Source organism: Coenobita brevimanus, chromosome 66 (assembly GCF_032717465.1).
Source record: "Coenobita brevimanus isolate Jiangsu-jjx chromosome 66, ASM3271746v2, whole genome shotgun sequence".
NCBI classification, from domain to species: Eukaryota; Metazoa; Arthropoda; class Malacostraca; order Decapoda; family Coenobitidae; genus Coenobita; species Coenobita brevimanus.
In genome coordinates, this window is record NC_137019.1 from 8058297 (window position 1) to 8078478 (window position 20182).

At 42.5% G+C, this 20182-nt stretch overlaps 1 protein-coding gene across 1 annotated transcript in view; it reads left to right on the forward strand.

Annotated features, from left to right (window-relative positions):
• Syx18 (syntaxin 18) overlaps nucleotides 1-19973 on the forward strand; it is a 258696-nt gene extending 238723 nt beyond the window's left edge. Inside the window, exons 5-8 of the mRNA XM_080276661.1 lie at nucleotides 6169-6301; nucleotides 12041-12309; nucleotides 16977-17102; nucleotides 19692-19973. Of these exons, the coding sequence (XP_080132787.1) occupies nucleotides 6169-6301; nucleotides 12041-12309; nucleotides 16977-17102; nucleotides 19692-19796 (633 nt within the window). The 3' untranslated portion in view covers nucleotides 19797-19973. The remainder of the gene's footprint in view (nucleotides 1-6168; nucleotides 6302-12040; nucleotides 12310-16976; nucleotides 17103-19691) is intronic.
• The last annotated feature ends 209 nt before the right edge of the window (nucleotides 19974-20182 follow it).

Here is a 20182-nt window from a genome sequence, read left to right on the forward strand (position 1 = left end):
AATAATGTGATTCATATGTATGTGGAGTACAGAGAGTGTATAGGATATGAAGTAATGTGATTCATGAAAGATGTGGAGTGAGGAAGTTTGTGGACACCAGAATTGAAGAGAGTGTACTGAGATGGTAAGGTCATGTGGCAAGAATGGATAACAACAGAGTGGTGAAAAAGGTATATCTAAGCAAATTTGAAGGAGGAAGGAGGCAGGGTAATCCAAGGAGAAGGTGGAACGATATGGTGGATGAGTGTGTGAGGAAGAGAGGTATGGAAGTCAGTGAGGCTAGGAGACTGACAAAAGATCGAGCTGGCTGGGTGAATTTTGTGAGAAAACATGCATGATCAGGGATTTGGCACCCCATTTTAACCCGAGGCGTCCCATCGACGTATGGATACGTTGCAACATTTTGCATTTGCCAGTCCCGATGACGTACTGGTATGTTGCGCAATTGCAAGGTTCATAGTTTGCACAATTTTTAATTTTTGCGCGTGATTTTTCGTACGTATACACGGGACACCTTCCTCTATTCCTCTACAAGATGCCAAGCAGGGACAATACCTTACACCGCATAACCTCCCTCCCACCCCTGCACGCCATTGTCTTGGCAATTCACCTGTTACCAGTGACCTGCCCAATAAAGACATTCAGGGCCAGAGTGATTCCCCAATCAATGACAATGTGGAGGACAAAGTTTACATAGCATTAGCCCCTTAAACGCGGATCGTCGCTTTTGCGACGGTCGGCCCAAAGGACAGAACGGCGGATCGTCGCGTTTGCGATTTGAGTTAATTTTGAATAACCGCAGGCAAGCAGGCTCCAGCTGGTATTGTCTATCAGTACCACCACCCTTGAGCTACGTTTAGCACACTTGACCTTTGTACTACTGACCTCGGTTGTTGCCAAGTTTCATTTTTTTTTACCCACCCACGCACCGATGCGCGGCCCTCCCTCGTCGTGCGATATGGCAGCGCGCGGACGGCTCATACGTGTCAATCTGCGCCGTCATCTCGCAAGCACTTTCTGCTATTGGGAAACGCTTGTTTCCCCACTTGTCACACTGTGATTTTTTCGCGCGGTTTGCCCTTGTTTAGCGTCAGTCCACGCAAATCTTCCACAGTGACACCATGTCAAATTCAAGCTCTTCCGAGTCTGTGCCTTCCAGCCCTCCGAAAAAGGGTTTTGTGACCTCAACCCCGTTCAAAACCTTACCAGGAACTGCTAAGGGACTGAGTGACTCTGCAATAGCCAGTGAACTGTTGAAAGCGTCCATGGATTATGGGAGTGACGTCGGTGTTTAGTCAAGCCTGGCAATCGAGTGCTGAGTCTGTGCCAGAAGTGACTGTTTCTGTGCCAAGCACCTCAACAGGCAAGGCTCCTGTGAAAAGGGGCTTAGAATATGGAAAGGGGGCCAAGAGGAAAAGGAGTGGTGACCCTGGTTCACAGCCATTGTCCCCTACGCCATGTCACGTCACCGCCAGCCCGCCACGCACTCCCAGCCCCATTCTCTCGTCCTCCTCTTCAGCTGCCCTGTCTCCTGAGTCTTCAGAGTTGCCTTCACCACCTCGGAAGGGAAGTAGACCTTCGACTTTGCGTAGTAGAGGTTTCCGTAGGCCCAGTGTTCGTGGTAGTAGAGCTAGAACTTTGTCCCCTAGTGTAAGGCTAGCTCATAAGGAAACTCGCACTAGGCAACTCGCCAGTCACGCCACCGCGATTGACCATGAACCCTCTGATAATCTCCCCACCACCACCACCACTACACCAACACGACCTAGGACAGCCTCTGCCTCACGCACTGTCTCACCGCCTGCCTCACCCACTCCCACACGACCTGCCTCACCCCCCGCCGCCCCCAGCACCTCCCAGCCTAGGCAGGGCACTCTTGATGCCTTCGTGTGGTCAGAGGGCTCAGATTTTGTGCCGGAAGATCTGCCCTTTGATGACTGGGTGCCTCTAACGATCAGGGAACTCTTTGTATTTATTGGGTTGATGTTATTGATGCCCCACAATTGGAAACATAAGCTGGAGGAATACTGGAGTTCAGACGATCTTTGCCCAACACCAATCTTCAATAAATACATGAGCCGCGATCGTTTTAGGCAGCTCATGACTTACCTTCACTTTGCGAACAATGATGAGCCTTCCCGAACTGACCCATTATGGAAAGTGAGGGGAATCCTGAACTTGATCAAGGATAAGTTTACGAGGTTCCTGCGCCCTTTCAAGAAAGTGGTGATTGACGAGTCCTTGGTTTTGTTCAGGGGCCGTCTTCGGTTTGTGTAGTATATTCCAAGCAAACGGCACCGCTTTGGAATCAAGTTTTTCGTGCTGTGTGACTGCAAGACGGGGTTCATCTTAGACTTCGTAATTTACACCGCCAGCAATGTCGATTTGGACAAGACTGACCTCCTTGGATTCTCTGGTTCTGTGGTGAAAGTGCTTTTGGAAAAGTACTTTGGCGAGAATCATGTCCTGTATACGGACAATTACTATACAGCTCCTAAACTCGCCAAGTACCTTTCTGAACACGGCATCGGATCCTGTGGCACTGTCAGGAGCAATAGGGCACACTACCCTGCCTTCCCCGAGGCTGAAAAATCAAAGCGGGGAGATGTGCACCTGAAGAAAACTGACAAGATGCATGCGATCAGGTGGCATGATAAGAGAGTTGTGAATGTGCTCACCACAGTACACAAGGGGGAAATGCTGGCCACAGGGAAGGTCGACAGAAGGACTGGCGAGCCTGTGATGAAGCCTGATGCTGTCATTGACTACAACGTCAATATACGGCTGGTGGACAAGTCTGACATGATGATCAGAGAGATAGACTGCCTGAGGAAGAATCGTCGTTGGTACAGGAAGGTGTTCTTGCACTTGATTGATATGTGCATGCTGAACGCCTTCATCCTGTATAAAATCAAGAAAAGGAAGCCAGCAAACTACTCTCTCCGAAGATTTTCTAAGACTTGTGTCTACCAGCTGCTTCAGCGTTATGGCCAGGTACTTGCAACAGGTCCCAAACGCCACCCTTAGACACCTCCAGACCGCCTACAGTGTCAGGCCTACCTTCAGCGACACCGCCTGGAGCCACTGCCTGCCACTGCCAAGAGGGGAAAAGCACTGAGGAGGTGTCATGTGTGCAGCCACACTACCAGGCAGGACAGAACCTTTAGGCGCACCTCCTTGCACTGCAAAGAGTGCAAAATTCCCCTCTGTGCTTACCCGTGTTTCTTTGACTACCACACCCTGACTAGATATTGAAAATAAGGGTAAGATTCTTGGAAATAATACTGAGAGTGACAGTGATACTAGTGTTTAGTTTTCTTTTACGTACTGACAGTGACAGTCTGATGAGTGTAAATTAGTGTATGTACTTGTAAAAGCACTGACAGTGACAGTGTTTTTTGGTGTAAATAACTGTACATAGTAATAATATAAGTATTGCGAGTGACAGTCACTCCAGTGTAAGAAGTTGAAAGCATATGTTCCTATTCTGTGTTCTGACAGTGACAGTTTGTTGTGTAGAAAATATTATTTTTATAACAATGGACAGTGACACTGATGAATAAGGCAAAAAACTGACAGCTAGAGTGAAAGTGAGCGATAGAAATGAAGTGCGAGTGGCCGACTGGAGCGAGAATAAAGTGCCTGCCGTAAGGCTGAATAAACTCGCGCCGTGGTGGTCTTCCTCATTCCCGATCCACAATACTGGCAGTGACAGTGATTTTTATGGTCGTAATAGTGACAAGCGAACGTTTGCGAAGTACTATGATGGAAAATAATGTAGTATACGTGTTTTTAGCCGTGAAAAGGCAAATGTGTCAATAGTGACGGGAAGATCGCTGCTGCGCTGCATGTCGGCCGTGCGCTCCGTTCATTTTAGCCTTATTTTCAGTGCTTATTGCACAAATACGGATTCCAAACAACCTGTACGTTGTTGTATAAAGTGTACTGTGACAAATTGAGGCTGTGGTAGAAAGAAAACCGGGTTTCTGGAGGTGTGAAAGTGAAGACTTTGTTACCCAACTTTGCAAGTCTTCACAAGTCCTTTGGTAGTCCACGAAGGCTCAACATGTGTCTCAGGAGAAAGCTGAATGTAAGTACTATATGCCATAAAAATTTTAATGCTCTAGGGTTAATCTCTGATTTTTGGCAAATATTTTCCCACAGGTACTCAGACCCCGCTACAACCCCGCCACAGCGGGGGGATTGGCCGTACACAGCCGCATTTTAGGGGTTAGAGGAAGAAACAGTCAGAAATGATGATCAGGTAATGTGGCAAAAAATGATCAGGTATGGTGATGAGTTAGTGAGTGAAACAATGCTTATAATGCCTAGATTACTGTTTGAAAACCAATATACTCTCGTACTACGTATAAATTTGTACCAAGTAAATAAATAAATACTGTTTATGAGTGGTGTGAAATAGTTACCCTCCCATAGAACTCGTTTTCTTTGGTGCCAGCCTGTTAGAAAACCCAGTAAGGTAAGGCGGTACTGCTACCTGGATCGAGTATTTTAAACCTCAGGTGAGCGATTTCTCTATGAATTTTCGATGTTTCTCACCAAAAGCGGAGGTTTTAGCCAAAAAAAATTTTTTTTAAAATACCTCAGGATTGGGGGGTGTTGGAGGTGCGAAATAGCTCGGGACGTGATGGGTTAACTTGACATCATCATTGATTGACTGTATCGGATACATTTATGTGAAGCTACAGAATGTGGTGAATGTTTTTAGCGTATCAGATAGAGCCAGGATTCCAAGGGCTTGAAAGATGAGTGAATGGAAGCATGGCCTATTGGATTGGGCAAACTTAGGCTGTCTGAACGTTGCTGCTCCTCACCCTGCCCTATGGTTGGAGAGGAGATCCAGATGGTGATGATGATGATTATTATTATTTTCATTATTAAAAGTGTATTACATAGTAATACATTTTACTGTTCAAAAATTAAAGACATACTGTACAAGAGGAGCATAGCTTAAAGTGTTTGGCGTGATGGATCCTTGGGGCTTGAATGGTGAGTGAATGGAAGAGTGTTCATTCAGTAAGGGAAACTTTGGGTAGTATCACATTGTATTGATTTTTTTCTGACTCTCTAGACACTACTTCATCCCACCTTGGGGTGGGAAAGGTGGTTGGGATGTTGATGATGTGTTTTGAGGCATGGAGATGTATGTACAGTCCCTCAGCCCCTTAGTAGCTCCTCCAGGAAGCCCTCAAAATCGGCACCAGACAGCTCAGACATAGCTTCAGTAGCAGTTATTGTCAAAAGTTTTATGGTGCTCAAAAGTTATGACACCTGGGGAGGATGGTTGCAAGTACTTGAGGTGAGAATATAATGTTGGGGCTTCTGACACACAGCCCCTCTAGCTCTTCTAGGCAGCCAGAAAGTCAGTCTCAAGCATATGCTTGGTGTCAGTTGTCATCAAACCTAATTATGATTCATTCATTCGTTCTTTCATTATCCAATCCTACTTTGCCCCATGAGGAGCATAGGAGCTTGGGGCTAGGCAAGTTGGTCCTGACATTTAAGATGAGAGTGACCAGCCTCACTCATCCCTGAGTGGCATTACGTGAGGAGTAAACCCCAACCACCCCGTGGATATAAACCTTCACCAACTCAATCCAGTTGGAGTGCTGTAATTACCCACTAAACCACCAGGTGCCAAAATTTGGTTATATGGTTACCACCCAGCATAGTAAATGGTTTCCTGGTGTACAGGAAACCATTTGGCTTGTCGCAGTGTATAGTTACCCATAGGCAGAAGGAAGAGGAAAGAAAGAAGGAAAGAAAACAGAAGAGGGAGTGTAAAGTCACCCTTCAGCAGTAAAATGTTGCTGTAGCAAAACCTCTTTATGCTTTGTTTCAGCTATAACAGGCTCTGAACCTACCGAACAGTATTGTCATAAAACGGATATTCTTCGGCATATAAGTACAGTGTGGCTGCCTGACCAAACAAGAATGCGAATGGATAGTGAATCCTTTGTGTCTACTGAACTCTCATGTCCCAAATTTTTAGTATATACGGATGCAATGAACAGTCCAAAAACCTTCAGTCACCTGTAGGAGATAGCAGAATAATGTCATAGAACTAGAATGCCATACAATCTACTGTATGTCATTTATTTTCTACTAGTAACTCATGTATTGTTTAACTATCTTTGATTCCTTCAGGACAATCTGTACCGCCTACATCGTCCAGGAGGAGGCAGAAAGCGGATGAGCAGCAGTGAAAGTGACTCATCACCTCTGACTCATCAGGGAAAGAGGCCAGATAGTTGTGACACTGTTCACAGCACTCAGTCAGGTCAGAGGAGACCAACAATAGTATGCTTATTCCTTTTATTGCAAGTGCGAAAGTAGACCTTCAGTTTTTTACAGTTATTTCTGAGACATGTGATGGAGACAGAACATGTCTGCCCATGCAGTATACTGTAGTTGCAGACAGTGCTCTCTGTTTTGGCAAGCTGGCTGATAACATATACACTAAAGCTTTCCAAAAATGCAAATCAGAAGTCAGGGGCCAGGCTCTGTTTGTGATTTTGGTTTTAAACCTATGGCCTTAAAAATGAGGGATCTAATGTTATTATTCCTGTTATATTTATATCATTGGCGGTATACAGTCATCATCATAATCATCACCATCATCATCATCATTGTCTATCTGTCTATCTATATATTGCCAGATGCCTTGATCCCGTAAGGGGTGGCTACAAACAAATCGCCTCCATGTCGCCCTGTCACCTGCCATTTCATTGCCCTGCTCCCAGCTCACACCGCTGTCTCTCATATACCTCTCCACTCCATCCCTCCATCTCATCCTTGGCCTCCCCCTCACTCACATACACTCTCCTCGTCAGTCTCTCACTCTCCATCGTCTCCACATGTCCAAACCACCCCAGTGTGTCTCTCCTAATGTTTCATATCACATCAACATCCACACCCACACCACAATGCTCCTTCACTTCCTCATTTGTCAGTCTGTCTCTCCATGTGACTCCATGTGCTCCTCTCAAATAACTCATTTCCACTACTCTCACTCTTGACTTCTGTCACTTCAACAAGGTCCAAGCTTCACTTCCATAAGTTAGAGTTGGTATCACAATACTGTCATGTAGTAGCTTTTTAACTCCATGCTCACTTCCCTGTTTCATATCACTGCTTTCAAGGGACCAGCAACCTTTCTTCCCTGTTGCACCCTTTCAAGCACTTCAATCTCTAAACTTCCATCCTTACTCATCACACTACCCAAGTACTTAAATGCACTCACATTTTCCATTTCCTCCTCATCCAGCCTTATTGTACATTCACTGACTTCACTTCTCTGGAAGACCATAACTTTACTCTTCCCTCCATTCACCTTTAGATTCTGTTTCTTACACACTCTCTCAAACTCATCCACCAAACCTTGTAGCTCCCCTTCATCTTCATTAACAACACAGTATCATCTGCAAAAAAACATTACAGGTAGTTTCCAAACACTGTCCTGTCTCATTAGGGCCACTCCAACATCCACAGCCCTACCTTGTACTGTATCTCTTTTATAACCCCATCCATATACAGATTGAACAACCATGGAGACATGACATCCTTGTTTCAATTCAACCTTCAGATAGAAAAATTCACTCAGTTCACTATGCACATGCACTGCGGCCTTAGCACCCTCATACATACTGTTCACAGCCTTCAACAACTTCCCATTCTTTCAAAGAACCAATATTCTTTTTTCCCTGTTGTACCCTTTCAACCATCTCACGCTCTAAATTTCCATCCTTACTCGTCACACTACTCAGGTACTTAAACGCACTCACATTTTCCATTTCTTCTTCATCCAGCCTCACTGTACATTCACTGAGTTCATTTCTGTCGAAGACCATAGCTTTGCCCTTCCCTAGATTCACCTTTAGATTCCATTTCTTACACACTCTCCCAAACTCATTCACCTGGCCATGCAGCTTCCCTTCGTCTTCTTTTAACAACACGGTATCATCTGCAAATAACAGTGCCGGGAGTTTCCAAACACTGCCCTCTCTCACTATGGCCACTCCAACATCCAGTGCCCTACCTTGTATCTTTTTTATGACCCCATCCATATACAGATTGAACAACCATGGAGACATGACACATCCCTGTTTCAATCTAACCTTCAGATAGAAAAATTCACTCCATTCACACTGCAGCCTTAGCACCCTCTTACATACTCTTCATGGTATTCAGCAATTTCCCATTTACTCCATATATTCTTAATACTTTCCACACTCCTTGTCTATCCACCCTGTCAAATGCGTTCTCTAAATTCATGAAGGCTGCATACAACTTCTTTTCCCTCTGTAGAAACTTTTCTACTTAAGACCTAAGAATGAATATCTTTTCTACGCAACCTCTTCCCTTCCTAAAACCTCCCTGTTCCTCTCCAACTAATTCCTCTGTTATTTCCCTAACTCTGTCAATAAGTATCCTACCATATACTTTTCCTGTTACACTAAGTAGACAAAAGCCTATATGATTACCACAAACTTCTTTTTTCCCATTTCCTTTGTACAGGGGAATAATTATACCTGACTTCCAATCCTCCGGGACTCTACCTTCCTCTCAGGCCAATCTTCATATCTTCCGCATCCATTCTGTTATTATCACTCCCCCGTGCTTCGGCATTTCACCACACACTTCATCAATTCCTGGGGCTTTTCCCATTTTGACTTTCTTCATTGCTTCCAGAACTTCTGTCTTAATGATTTCTTCATCTCTTTTCACATCCCTCCTTCTCCCAGCCATTCCCCAGCCACTTATACCTGTACTTGCATTGCTTTCATTCTCTGTGTTCAACAATTCCTTAAAGTATTCTCTCCATCTGCTCACTTTTTCTCCCTTGTCCACTAGTATTTAACCATTTTTATCTTTCACTTCTCAGCTAACTTCTTTAATACCCTGTCTAACTCTCTTTACCTCTTTCCAAAACGTTTTCATATATTCGCTCCACTTTACACTCAAATTCCTAAATTCCTCATCCAATCTCTTCTTACTGTCTCTTACTATTCTTTTCACCTCTCTCTTCCTCTCTACAAATAACTCTCTCTTCCATCTCTCAGCTTCTTCTACACCCTTGTTTCTCATCCATTCACTATATGCTTTCTTCTTTTGTGCCACAGCCTGTCTCACCTCTTCATTCCACCACGCTGTTCCTTGCACCCCATTTTGTCCTCTCTTCACCCTACACATGACTTCATATGCTGCACAGATTTCTTCTGTGAATATATTGCACACAGCTTCCACATCCCCCATCTGCTCCAAGTCATATTAACCCAATCACTCCTCCAGTTCTCTCTTATATTCTGCCTTTTTTCCATCATCTTGTAACCCTTCTACCCTCCTTGTATGAACTACTTCCTCCTGTCCTTCCCTTCTCCTATTCCTCCATTTCATTTGGACCTTGACTTTCACCACCACCAAGTGGTGGTCAGAAAGTCCACTCCCCCAAGCTCTGTATGTCTTGCATCCATTACATACCTTCTCATTCTGTCATCCACACACACATAATTAATTATTGTCCTCCATTCATTCACTTCACAACCCACCCTTCTCATCACTGGCCACATATACCAGTGGATCATCTTGTGCCTGAAGAGGGTATTGGCTATCACCAACCCTTTCCTGTCACAAATGTCCACTAGAGCACTGCCATTCTTATCCATCTCTGTAGACACATCCCACTCACCAACCGCTCCGTCCACCTTCACATCATCATTGTCACCATCATAAAGCATTTTCTCTTTTACCCCAATTCATGCGGGTGGAGAGATGATGGGTGTGGTAGCTGATCCTGTTGCCTCTGTTATGGTATACAGTATACAAGAGTGGCACATGCCTTCTTGTTCTTCTGCTTGGAGAATGTTTTGAATTAAATTTCCATCATGACCCATACCACCCTGCTTGTGATGCCCATTTTGAATTGGTGTGTTACTGCTTCTTTGCTGTATCATCCATGCCCAGTCTGCCCACATTTCTTCATGTATCACCCCTCACATCAAACTTTGTACATAATATGTTTATGCTGCCAGTGCTGCCCTTTATATTATGCCCATTTTCAGCAAATGGGCTCATCCTGCCACCAGTCCTTTCACCAATACCTTAACATCCTCCTCACCCTTTCTCTACTTCCCATGTAAAGCTTTAAGAGGAAGCTGCTCCCACTGCCGATGCCCCACACACAATGCCCATCTTCACATTGCTCATATCATCTTTTCCCACCACCCACCATCATCCCTTCCTACCTCTCTCCACACAGTCCACCTGTTTTCTATTCTTCCTCCCCCTTCCCCCATCAAGTTTTAAAGAGAAATCTGTTCTTACCTCCCACACTGCCATCTTACATCCATCTTCACTTCGTACAGTTGTTGTATCCTGCCTCAGCACCATCACAACACCCACTCCCCCCCCCCCCACACACACTCAGTTCTGCCCACACCATCCACCATTTGGTGTTTCACCTTTAATATGCCCATACCAACAACATTCCACTTCACAGCATATAATCCCCCCACCCCCAGCATGCCCTTTTATTCACCAGTATTCCAACCCATCCTACCCACTCCTTTTCACCCACTCTACCCTTCCTACTTTGATCAAGTGAATACCGGTATCATAATAGTTAGGTCCACTGCAAGACTGATCCCTTCCTTGGAGGGAAAGTGATAGCCAGTATTAACCCTTCTCCATGCTGGTGAAGCATGAATGGGGATGAGGTGTCTGCTGGAAGTGTGACACCTGTGGAAATGGAAATGATATACTGGCTGTGTTTATGTGTTAGAGCCTGTATATGTTATCAACATAACTGAGAGGATACAGACATTTACAAACATGAAAAGATACTGTGTACACTCACTTTTGACCCCTGCAGTCCATTGATGTCTTTCTACAGGTTATTGCTACCTTCACATAATGTTAAGCAAGTTAGGGAAGATTTCTCATATCTAAAGGGTTAATGAAAGCTCTATCCAGCTCCTTAAGTTCCAAATCTGGCTAAACTGAATAAAATAGTCTGATAAATGCAAGGATAGAATGGAAAACTTGTTATTGGTATCAAAGGGTTAATTGTCCATCACAACGTGAGCTCGAACCCTAGACTTGGTGCACATGCATATCTTTGCACCAACAGTGTTATATTTTGTTGCCAATGCATGTGGATTTACAGAGAGAGAGAGAGAGAGAGAGAGAGAGAGAGACAGACAGACAGACAGACAGACAGACAGACTGACTGACTGATGAGAAAGAAAAAGGAGCATTTTGGTATTGATGTGGGTGTGATTGACAGTGTTAAGAGAAATAAAGTAATCTAAGATAGTTGAGCCATGTGGAGAGGATGGAGAATTAAAGACTGTCTAGGAGAGTGTATGTGAGTGAGGTGGAGGGGGAGAGAGAGAGGGGGAGATCAGGTATGAGATGGAGGAGTTGAGTGACGAGATATATGAGAGAGAGAGAGGGATGTGAGTTGGAAGATGGGCAGCCAGAGGACAGGGCAACATGGGGGCAGTTTGTTTGTGGTGACCCTTTATGGGTTTAAGGAGTCTGACAGTAGGTAGACAGAAATTATTATGTGCCTGTAGAGTTACCCTGAGTAGCTATTTTACCTTCAGACTTTTGGTTTTGTGACCCATGAACTCCTCATTGTACAAGGCCTGGGAACAGATACCTTATTTTCTCATGACACATATTCCCTCCAACACCTACAGTATGTACACGTGTGGACAAACGAAACAGACACAGCTTAGCCTAGGTGCACAAAAACTTGGTTATTTCTGGCTAAGGACTTGCAGTGATGTAGGTAGGAGTAAAGTAGTAATGCTTTCCTTCACTGACCCCCACCTGATATCATTCCTCCAGTCTTCCCACTGCAGTTCTTCAGCCAGAAATGACTCAGTTTTGTGTTCCTGAGCTAAGACGGTGTCTCTATTTATTTTGTTGCACCTGTACATTGACACTGAATTCCATACTAATACTGTACTCATCACAAAGTTAATTGGTAATAATTTTATAAAATTTCTGACAGATTCTTGGAACCAGTCAACAGATAGCCACAGTACAGAACACACGAGTCAGGTTGAACAAAATGAGAATAATCAGTACATGGACAAGGCAGAAGGTAGCAATGCAGTGGAGAAAGAAAAGAAGTCTGTTTCATCTCTGCTAGATGATGAAGTGGAGAACCTACTTGGGGAGTTGAGTGGGGAAGAGAAGCAGGTACTCGAGCAGGAGAATGCCCACATGTACAGGGAGCTTATGTCCAACCGTGAGGAAGTGCGGCAGATCACAAGGCAGGTTTGTATCTTGCAATTTGTAAGCTCTTTCTAGTTGAGATGCTGTAGATCAGAAGTGCAACTTAATAGATTAGACAAAATCATTTGAAGATGCTATGATGTAATTAGAGAGAGTGCACACTATCACCTGAGAGATCAGATGTTAAATCCTGTCCAAGGGCTGCTGATTGATAAAAAGAATTGTATCATGTTGCAAAGTGTTACATGTCCCAACAGAGTCCTCTGAATAAGCAATTATAAATGGAGACAAGTACTTAGGTAATCCAGCCACTCCTCAGCTCTCATACTACAGACTTATTTCTTCCCGTCACAACTTCTGTTATCTGTGTTGAGTCATAAGCAGCTCAGTGATACGAACCTTGATAGACTGGATATTGGATTTGATGGGTACTACAAAGGTCATCAAATTTCCGTTGGCCCATTAAATGGAGCACAATACATGTGTTTCCTACTCCTCTTACTCCAACCTAGCCTGAAAGTGCCTTCTCCCCATCAAAATTTCTCCTACTCTCTCCATTTCCTGCTGTTTCCTGTCCTGCTGCACCTTCTGTTCTCTTACCACATCACCAAAAATAACCACACACTTACTTCTTTCAGCTGAGTTTCTCACTGACATTTCTTTCTTATGTATCACCTGAACTATGTCCCCCTCGAATTTTCCTTTTTCCATCTCTTTTTGCCATTATGTCCTCCTGTCTCTGTTGCTCCATTACTATATTTCCCTATGATGGGTTACTTCATTATGCTCCTCTCCCACTCACTTGGCATGTTTTGACTGCACCTCCTCATTCATTGTATTCACTTTCATAGCCCTTTCTTTTACATCCCATTTTTTTTTTTTATTATTATTATTTTTATTGTGGTAGGTGGGGGTACACACCATCTACTCACTCTATGTAGTGCTGTCCACGAGTATCTGCCCTTTCCTCTCCTCCATCCTTCTTTCCTTCCGTCCACTCCTGTCTTTCTTTCCTTCATTCTTTCCTCGTCCTTCTGCCTACGGGTGACTTTACACTTCCTCTTCTGTCTTTCTTTCCTTCATTCTTTCCTCTTCCTTCTGCCTGTGGGTGACTCTACAATGAATGACAAGCCAAATGGTTTCCTGTACACCAGAAGACCACTTACTATGCTAGGTGGTAACCATATAACCAAATATTGGTGCCTGGTGGTTTAGTGGGTAATTACGGCACTTCAGTCAGATAGAACCGGTGAAGGTTTATATCCAAGGGGTGGTTGGGGTTTATTGCTCACGTAATGCCAATCAAGGATGCATGAGGCTGGTCACTCTCATCTTAAATGTCAAGACCAACTTGCCTAGCCCCGGGCTCCTGCGCTCCTCATGGGGCAACATAGGATTGGATGATGATGATGATGATGATGATTATTAGTATTAGTATTAGTACAGTAACTTCTTAAATAACGCAAGGGTTTTGTTCCTGGAGAGGTCACGTTATCTAAAAACGCATTATTTAAACATAATTTTCCCATAAGAAACAATGGTAATATTGGGGGTTACGTTCCTGGACTCTGGGAAAGTCTACCCCTTTGGGAAGTTATGCTACTTTAAATTTAAAGCAACAGTATTAATTTGAAAGAAAATCCACGTAAAAAATAAAACAGTATACAGGTATTTGGGGAGAAGTAAACAACATTTGAGCCCTAGTTGGGCCGAAATTGTTGTTTACTTCTCCTCAAATACATGCAGTACTGTTTTCATTTTTTATGTGGATTTTCTTTCAGTTTTGCTTCTTTCATGGCATTGTGAAAGTTCCTCAACATTATTAATGGATTAGTAGATCATAGTAACAATACAGCAAAAGCGGCATTTTCATTACGGTAAGTAGGTCACAAACAATGACAACACACCACATCACTTCCTCTATGCATCACATCGTCTGCTGCTGTCCCTCCTCACCCCGTTCGCCCACCTCCTGCCACTCCCCCTCCTCATTCTGCCGTCCCTCCTCGCTCTGCTGTCCTGATATGTAAAGACTTAATTTACCATAATGAAACAGATACAATATATACAGTCAATTCTCGTAAATCGCTGCAATTTGGGTCTGGACCACTGCCGTGATTTATGAATTCCGTGATTTATGAATAATAACTCTTATGTGAAAAATTAATTTGGGTCTGAACTTTGGCCAACTCCCCCCCCACAGCACCCTGCCTACACCTATCTAGGCACCATCAAACGCAATCATACAAATTTAGGACTATTCAGTGCATGTAGTAGGGGATCTCACCTTAATCCTATGATGAAATTGCTTATGTGAATGGAGTGGGGTGGTGTTGGGAAGAACTTAGAACCTCTCAGCACTTGTTCTTCCCAATCTCCTTCACCAGTTTTGAAAACTTCTCTCCCCTCTCAACCCGACAAATGAGCTCCAAACGTTGACTGTACGACAACTGCGGCAGCTTCTTGACGCCATACTGCTTAGAGCGTTTCATTAGGGGGTCAGGAGGCGGGGGGAAAGTGCACAAAAAGGCAGGTAACTCTTGTACTCCACGGCGACGATCTGTAGTGTGCGGACTGGCAGGACAAGAACAACAACAACATGGCGGCATTAGTATGCACATATGCCACCAGGGACGTGCGGTGATTGGTTGTTGGGTCACGATTTTCAGTTTGAATGCTGCAGTTTACGGTTCTCCTCGGAAAAGGCCCATTTGGGTGTCTAGATCCGCAATTTTCGTGACGTAACAGTGATTTAAGGTTGCTGGCAGTCTGACGGCCATCTAGCCATGATTTACGAATCCGTGATTTATGAACGCGATTTACGAGGATTGAGTGTATATACTCTATATATATATATATATATATTTTCAACTGAATAAATAAACCCCTAGGTGCCGGTCCACATCATATGACGTGTTGGTAGGGGCCTACGGTCCACGTCATATGGTTTTAATTTTTCGCGGGCATGTTTGAACTTTGTAGCGTGCAATGTGAACTCTTTGTCCTGGCATGGCTGGTGCACGGGGTCACGCTGGCTGGCCAGGGGAGGGGGTGGGGGTGTGGGTGGGGGAGGGGTAGGAGGGCAGCCCAGTAGTGAGGAGGGCTGTGATGGAGGGTGGTGGGAACCCGTCATAGGAAGAGTGTGGCCTTGGAACCAGCTGATTCTGGTTCTGGGTAGGGGTCGGGGTTGGGAAGAGTGGGGTGGGTTGGGATTGTGGGAGGGCTACTAGGGGACTCTGAGGGGTGTGGGGGAGAGTGTATGGGTGCTTGAGTACACATGTACTGACCATAGACAGCCTTTAGGGAGTATCATACTGTGAAGAATGACTAAAAACAGTGAAATAATGTGTAAATAGTGTCTAAATAATAGTGAATACCTAAATAGACGTAAGTTTGTTAGAAAATAAGTATCATGGTAAATGTAAAATAAGCCGATCTTTATTAGTTACTTTTTTGTGTTTTTTTGCTATTTAGCTGTAATATTGTGTTCGTACAGCATAGTAAATAGTGATAGAAACAAAGACACACTCAACACTAATTTTAGTGCAAGGTAATCATCCCTCTTCCCTCCACCATCACCGCCAACACACCACTGCGACCTTGAACATGCTCAGCCCAGCTGCCACACACCGGCACCCTCACACCACACCACCACCTCCAGATCACCAACATAGAGTAATTACGCGCTCTTTATGTGTTTTTCGTAATTTATGATTGATTTGTAATGAAAAAAAAATATTTTGGGGAGAACTGATTTTTCTGAAAATAACCAGTTCTGGGACGTAGATAGGTCTACCCATGCCCGGTGCCTAGGGGTTAAACCATCCCCGAGATGGTCTGTCAGCTCGGGACTGTCCATGGTGCGCGCGGCTAATTTGAAAACATCACGTAAAGTTGCGTTCGAGAAACCCTTGTTAGTTAAACATATCTCCTTAACTATTTGCTCGTGTTAAAACAAAAACGCGCTGTTTAAACTTGCGTTAGTTGAGACGTTACTGTATTAGTATTATTAAAATTGTTATTATTAATTATTTCAGTCTCATCTTAAATGTCAGGACCAACTTGCCTAGCCCTGGACTCCTACGCTCCTCTTGGGGCAACATACTGTATTGGATGATTGAGGGATAGATGGATTATTATTAATGTAATTGTTGTTGATGTTATTGTTGTACAGTACTTTAATTCTGCGTAGGATTTCAGGCAGTAAATTGTATTTGGTAGTGGGGGTTTTACTTTACTTTATTCTCTTTAGATATATTACCTGCTCCCTTTTATCTTGTGAACCTACTTCACATCATCCCAGAGACATTTTCTTACCTCATCTGTGATTTCACTGAATAGAGACTACTAGAGATCGAGCAGAATCAAGAGCCACCATTAGGTGACCAAGGCTGGCACTTGCAAGCATATTGAATCCTTATAAATGATACAGTCTGAACTGTAGCATTTCCCATTTTTGTAACCGTGTATTGTAACAGTATAGACTTAATTGAGCTGTTTGGTGCAATATTATGATATTTCAAAAATGAACAGCAGTGCATTCATTGGACAGACCTGAGGTGTCTGCAGCCTTCTGAGACACTTTTGAAATCATGTTTTGCCTGTTTGGAAGGGTATACAGTAGTTAAATAGACTTACATCTTCCAAGTTGAGAGCTATAGTTCAATAGGAAAAGGAAGTTACCAGTATGTGTGTAATGTTGTTTTCAGGTTGTGGAATTGGGACAAATGCAGGACCTCTTATCAGAAAATGTAGACCTCCAGGCTCACCAGATTGAAGAGATACAAGAAACTATAATAGCATCAACAGAAAATGTTCGAGAAGGTAATGAGCAGGTTAGTATGAGGAATGGTTAATAGCTTTTTTTTTTTTTTTTTTTTTTTTTTTTTTTTGGTGAACTAAGTCAGTGAAACCTAATATCCAAATGTTTCCTTGTTAATACAGTTCAAGTTGAGGGAAATTCAGAGTTTAAATGCATGGAGCCAGAACATTTTTTCTGATACACAGTTTGTAGAAAAATTTATCTATTTTTTCTTCTTTGTTAAATATGTCACTACCACCACTTCCAGTAATAATGATAATAATTATGATTTCCGTTGTTGTAGGTGGAACTGATACTGATCTAGGAGGTACAAGCATGAGATAGAGAGTGAGGTGTATCTTCTGGACTGGTGGCTAAGCATAAACCCATTAACTCTAAAGCCAGTGGTTCAGCCACAGATGCATATAATGAAGAGTCCGAGTTGAGATTATCACACTTGCACATCTTCAGATAAATGTAAAAACAGCATATGCTCAGAGTAACACTACACCCTATACCAGAGCTCCTCAACTGGTGTGCTGCCAAAAGCTTCCTAATGTGCTGTGGTAGATCACCCTCCCCCACTTTAAAACAGTATTACAACAGTTATGGGAAAAAAGTACTGTATTACACAAACATAATAGATATAAGTTAATGTTGGAAATAAATAATTGGATGTACGGTATTAGAGTTAACAGTTCATTTTCTTATATTCCTGTAGGCTGCAAATGAATGTCTCTCATTTGGATGTGGGTAAAACATTTTGAAGTACTTGCTTTAGTAATTCAGTGTGATGCTCCTTGGACATTAAGACTCTTGCAGATGTAGGAGCATTGGCGCTGGTATGTTTTAGTGCTATTATTAAGAGTTTCCCTGACATTGAGCTGTTCACTTAGAAGGAATATAGTACTAGAAAGTTTTTGTGTTGTACAGAACATTGTAAGTGGGTTTGTCATACTTTTGCTTCAGCTGCTGAAGCATCAGTCTGTTCTCTCTCCTTGAAGGCATGAAATGGACTTGTGGATATCAAGAGTGATCGTAACCTCAAACATAATTCAGTGAGGTACTCTTAGACATAAAATGAGAGTACTCAGCTCTCTCAGAGTGTGCTCTTGACATGCTATTGTCATTTGCAACAGCACATTTGTACTAATTAAGCTTTCAGCATTGATACATGCAGTATAAGGAACAAAAAGTGATCATATCTGAAGCCACTAGACAAAGGACTTTGTGTGGGTCTTTCTGTAACAAAATCAGACATTAATAAGAACCTATGTTCCTCAAAACAGGCACAAGTTTTTCATTAATTTGTAATGAAACTATCATACATTATATATTTTTTTCTTGGAGAAAGCATTTTGATGTACATTATTACAGAAAGTTTCAATGAAATTTTTTTTAATGCCCTCAAAATACATTTGTTGTTATAAGTTCTGTTAATAACCTGTCTGTACATTTGTTGTTATAATTATATGTTCAATTAATAACCTGTCTTGGTAAAACTGTCTGAATTTAATCTTCTGAGGAAAACAAACAAAAATGTTACTTTAAATACATGCTACTGTACACCTAGCATTTATCTTTTCCATTCATCATTTGTTAGCTAAAATAGAAATAACTTTATGCAGTTCTGACACTTATCATGACAGATATTTATTAAGTGTGCCACAAGACTTCAGCAAAAAGGATAATGTTCCAGGAAGTAAAATTGGTTGCAGAGTACTGCCCTATGCCATAAAACAGTGTCACAGTGTATGCCGTTCACACACCTGAGGTAACAGCATGACATCTGGGGTGTGCTGGAAGTATGGTCTGCTAGGTGGATTCAGGTGGATGTTTTCCATGCTGCAAATCTCCCCAGTCAGAAAAATCACACAGGTGTCCAACAGCAGCATTTATAAAAATGCTGCTTTTTCATGACACTTAGGAAAATCACTTGTTTGTTTGCATGCCGTGGAAAAGGTAAACTCTAAAAGCAATTAGAGAATCTCTCACCAAGTATTTGGGAAAGAAAAAGAAACAGATTTTTAGCTGCTAGGCAGGTCAGCGTCCACTCTCGCAGTGAAGGGCAGTAGGCAGTTTTGTAGCTTGATGTGGCAGGACTTAATTTCATATCCAAAGGTATTCCAGATTTAGATGCATATACCAGTAGGTTGTAGAATTCAATATTCAAAGTATGGAAATTTTACAGTGCTTGTTTGGGGGAAAAAAAAAAAAAGTATCAGTACCTGGTGCTGTGAATTGCTTCTTCCAAAAGAATAAAATAAAATAAGATAAATAAAAAATTATTATAATGTGAGTGCTTATTGTTGTTACTTAGCCTCTGGGGCCAACAATGTTCGTAATATGGTCAGAGATGAATATAATAAATGTTTTTGTAATAAAGCATGTATCTAATGTTGAACTTGAGGAATTCTTCAGTGCCTACTCTTTGGTAGTGTGGAATATCATCATGTTAACATGGAAGAGTTAGATATAAGATTGTTTATGTGCGATTGATGTAAATTACCGACAGTGCATAAAATGATATGTGTGGTAACTCAGACCAAACATGCTGCCATACTGTACAAAAAAAAAAATAAATAAATAAAAGTATATACACTGTAATATATCTGTCCCACAGGTTCGAGAAGCTATGCGGAAGGATGCCGGGTTTCGAGTATGGATCATGTTCTTCCTGATTGTGATGTCCTGCACTATTCTGTTCTTGGATTGGTATAATTCATAAGCACAAGCTCAGTGGATCTACGGTAGTCAGAAACTCATCAGGTACTATTAAAGCTCAGGCACCCTCCTGATCAGGTAAATTCATGTCTGGTCAGAGTGTTTGTCAAAGCCGAATATGGCTGACAGTTCCTTAGAGTTCATGTTACTGTAAAGAAAAATGTTCATATTTATTATGTTATGATGCACCTTTTTATACACCAGATATCTTTTATAAAAACATGGTCTGCTATTCTTGTTGTGCAGTAGGTTTTCCTTCAGCAAGTACCTCTTAAACTCTTAAAAAATATTTACCTGTTCAACAGTCCTTCATTTTATTTGACAGTCCAAAACCTTGTATGGAATTTTGTTTACCTTTGACATAGGATCACTTTACTTTGATATTTCAGC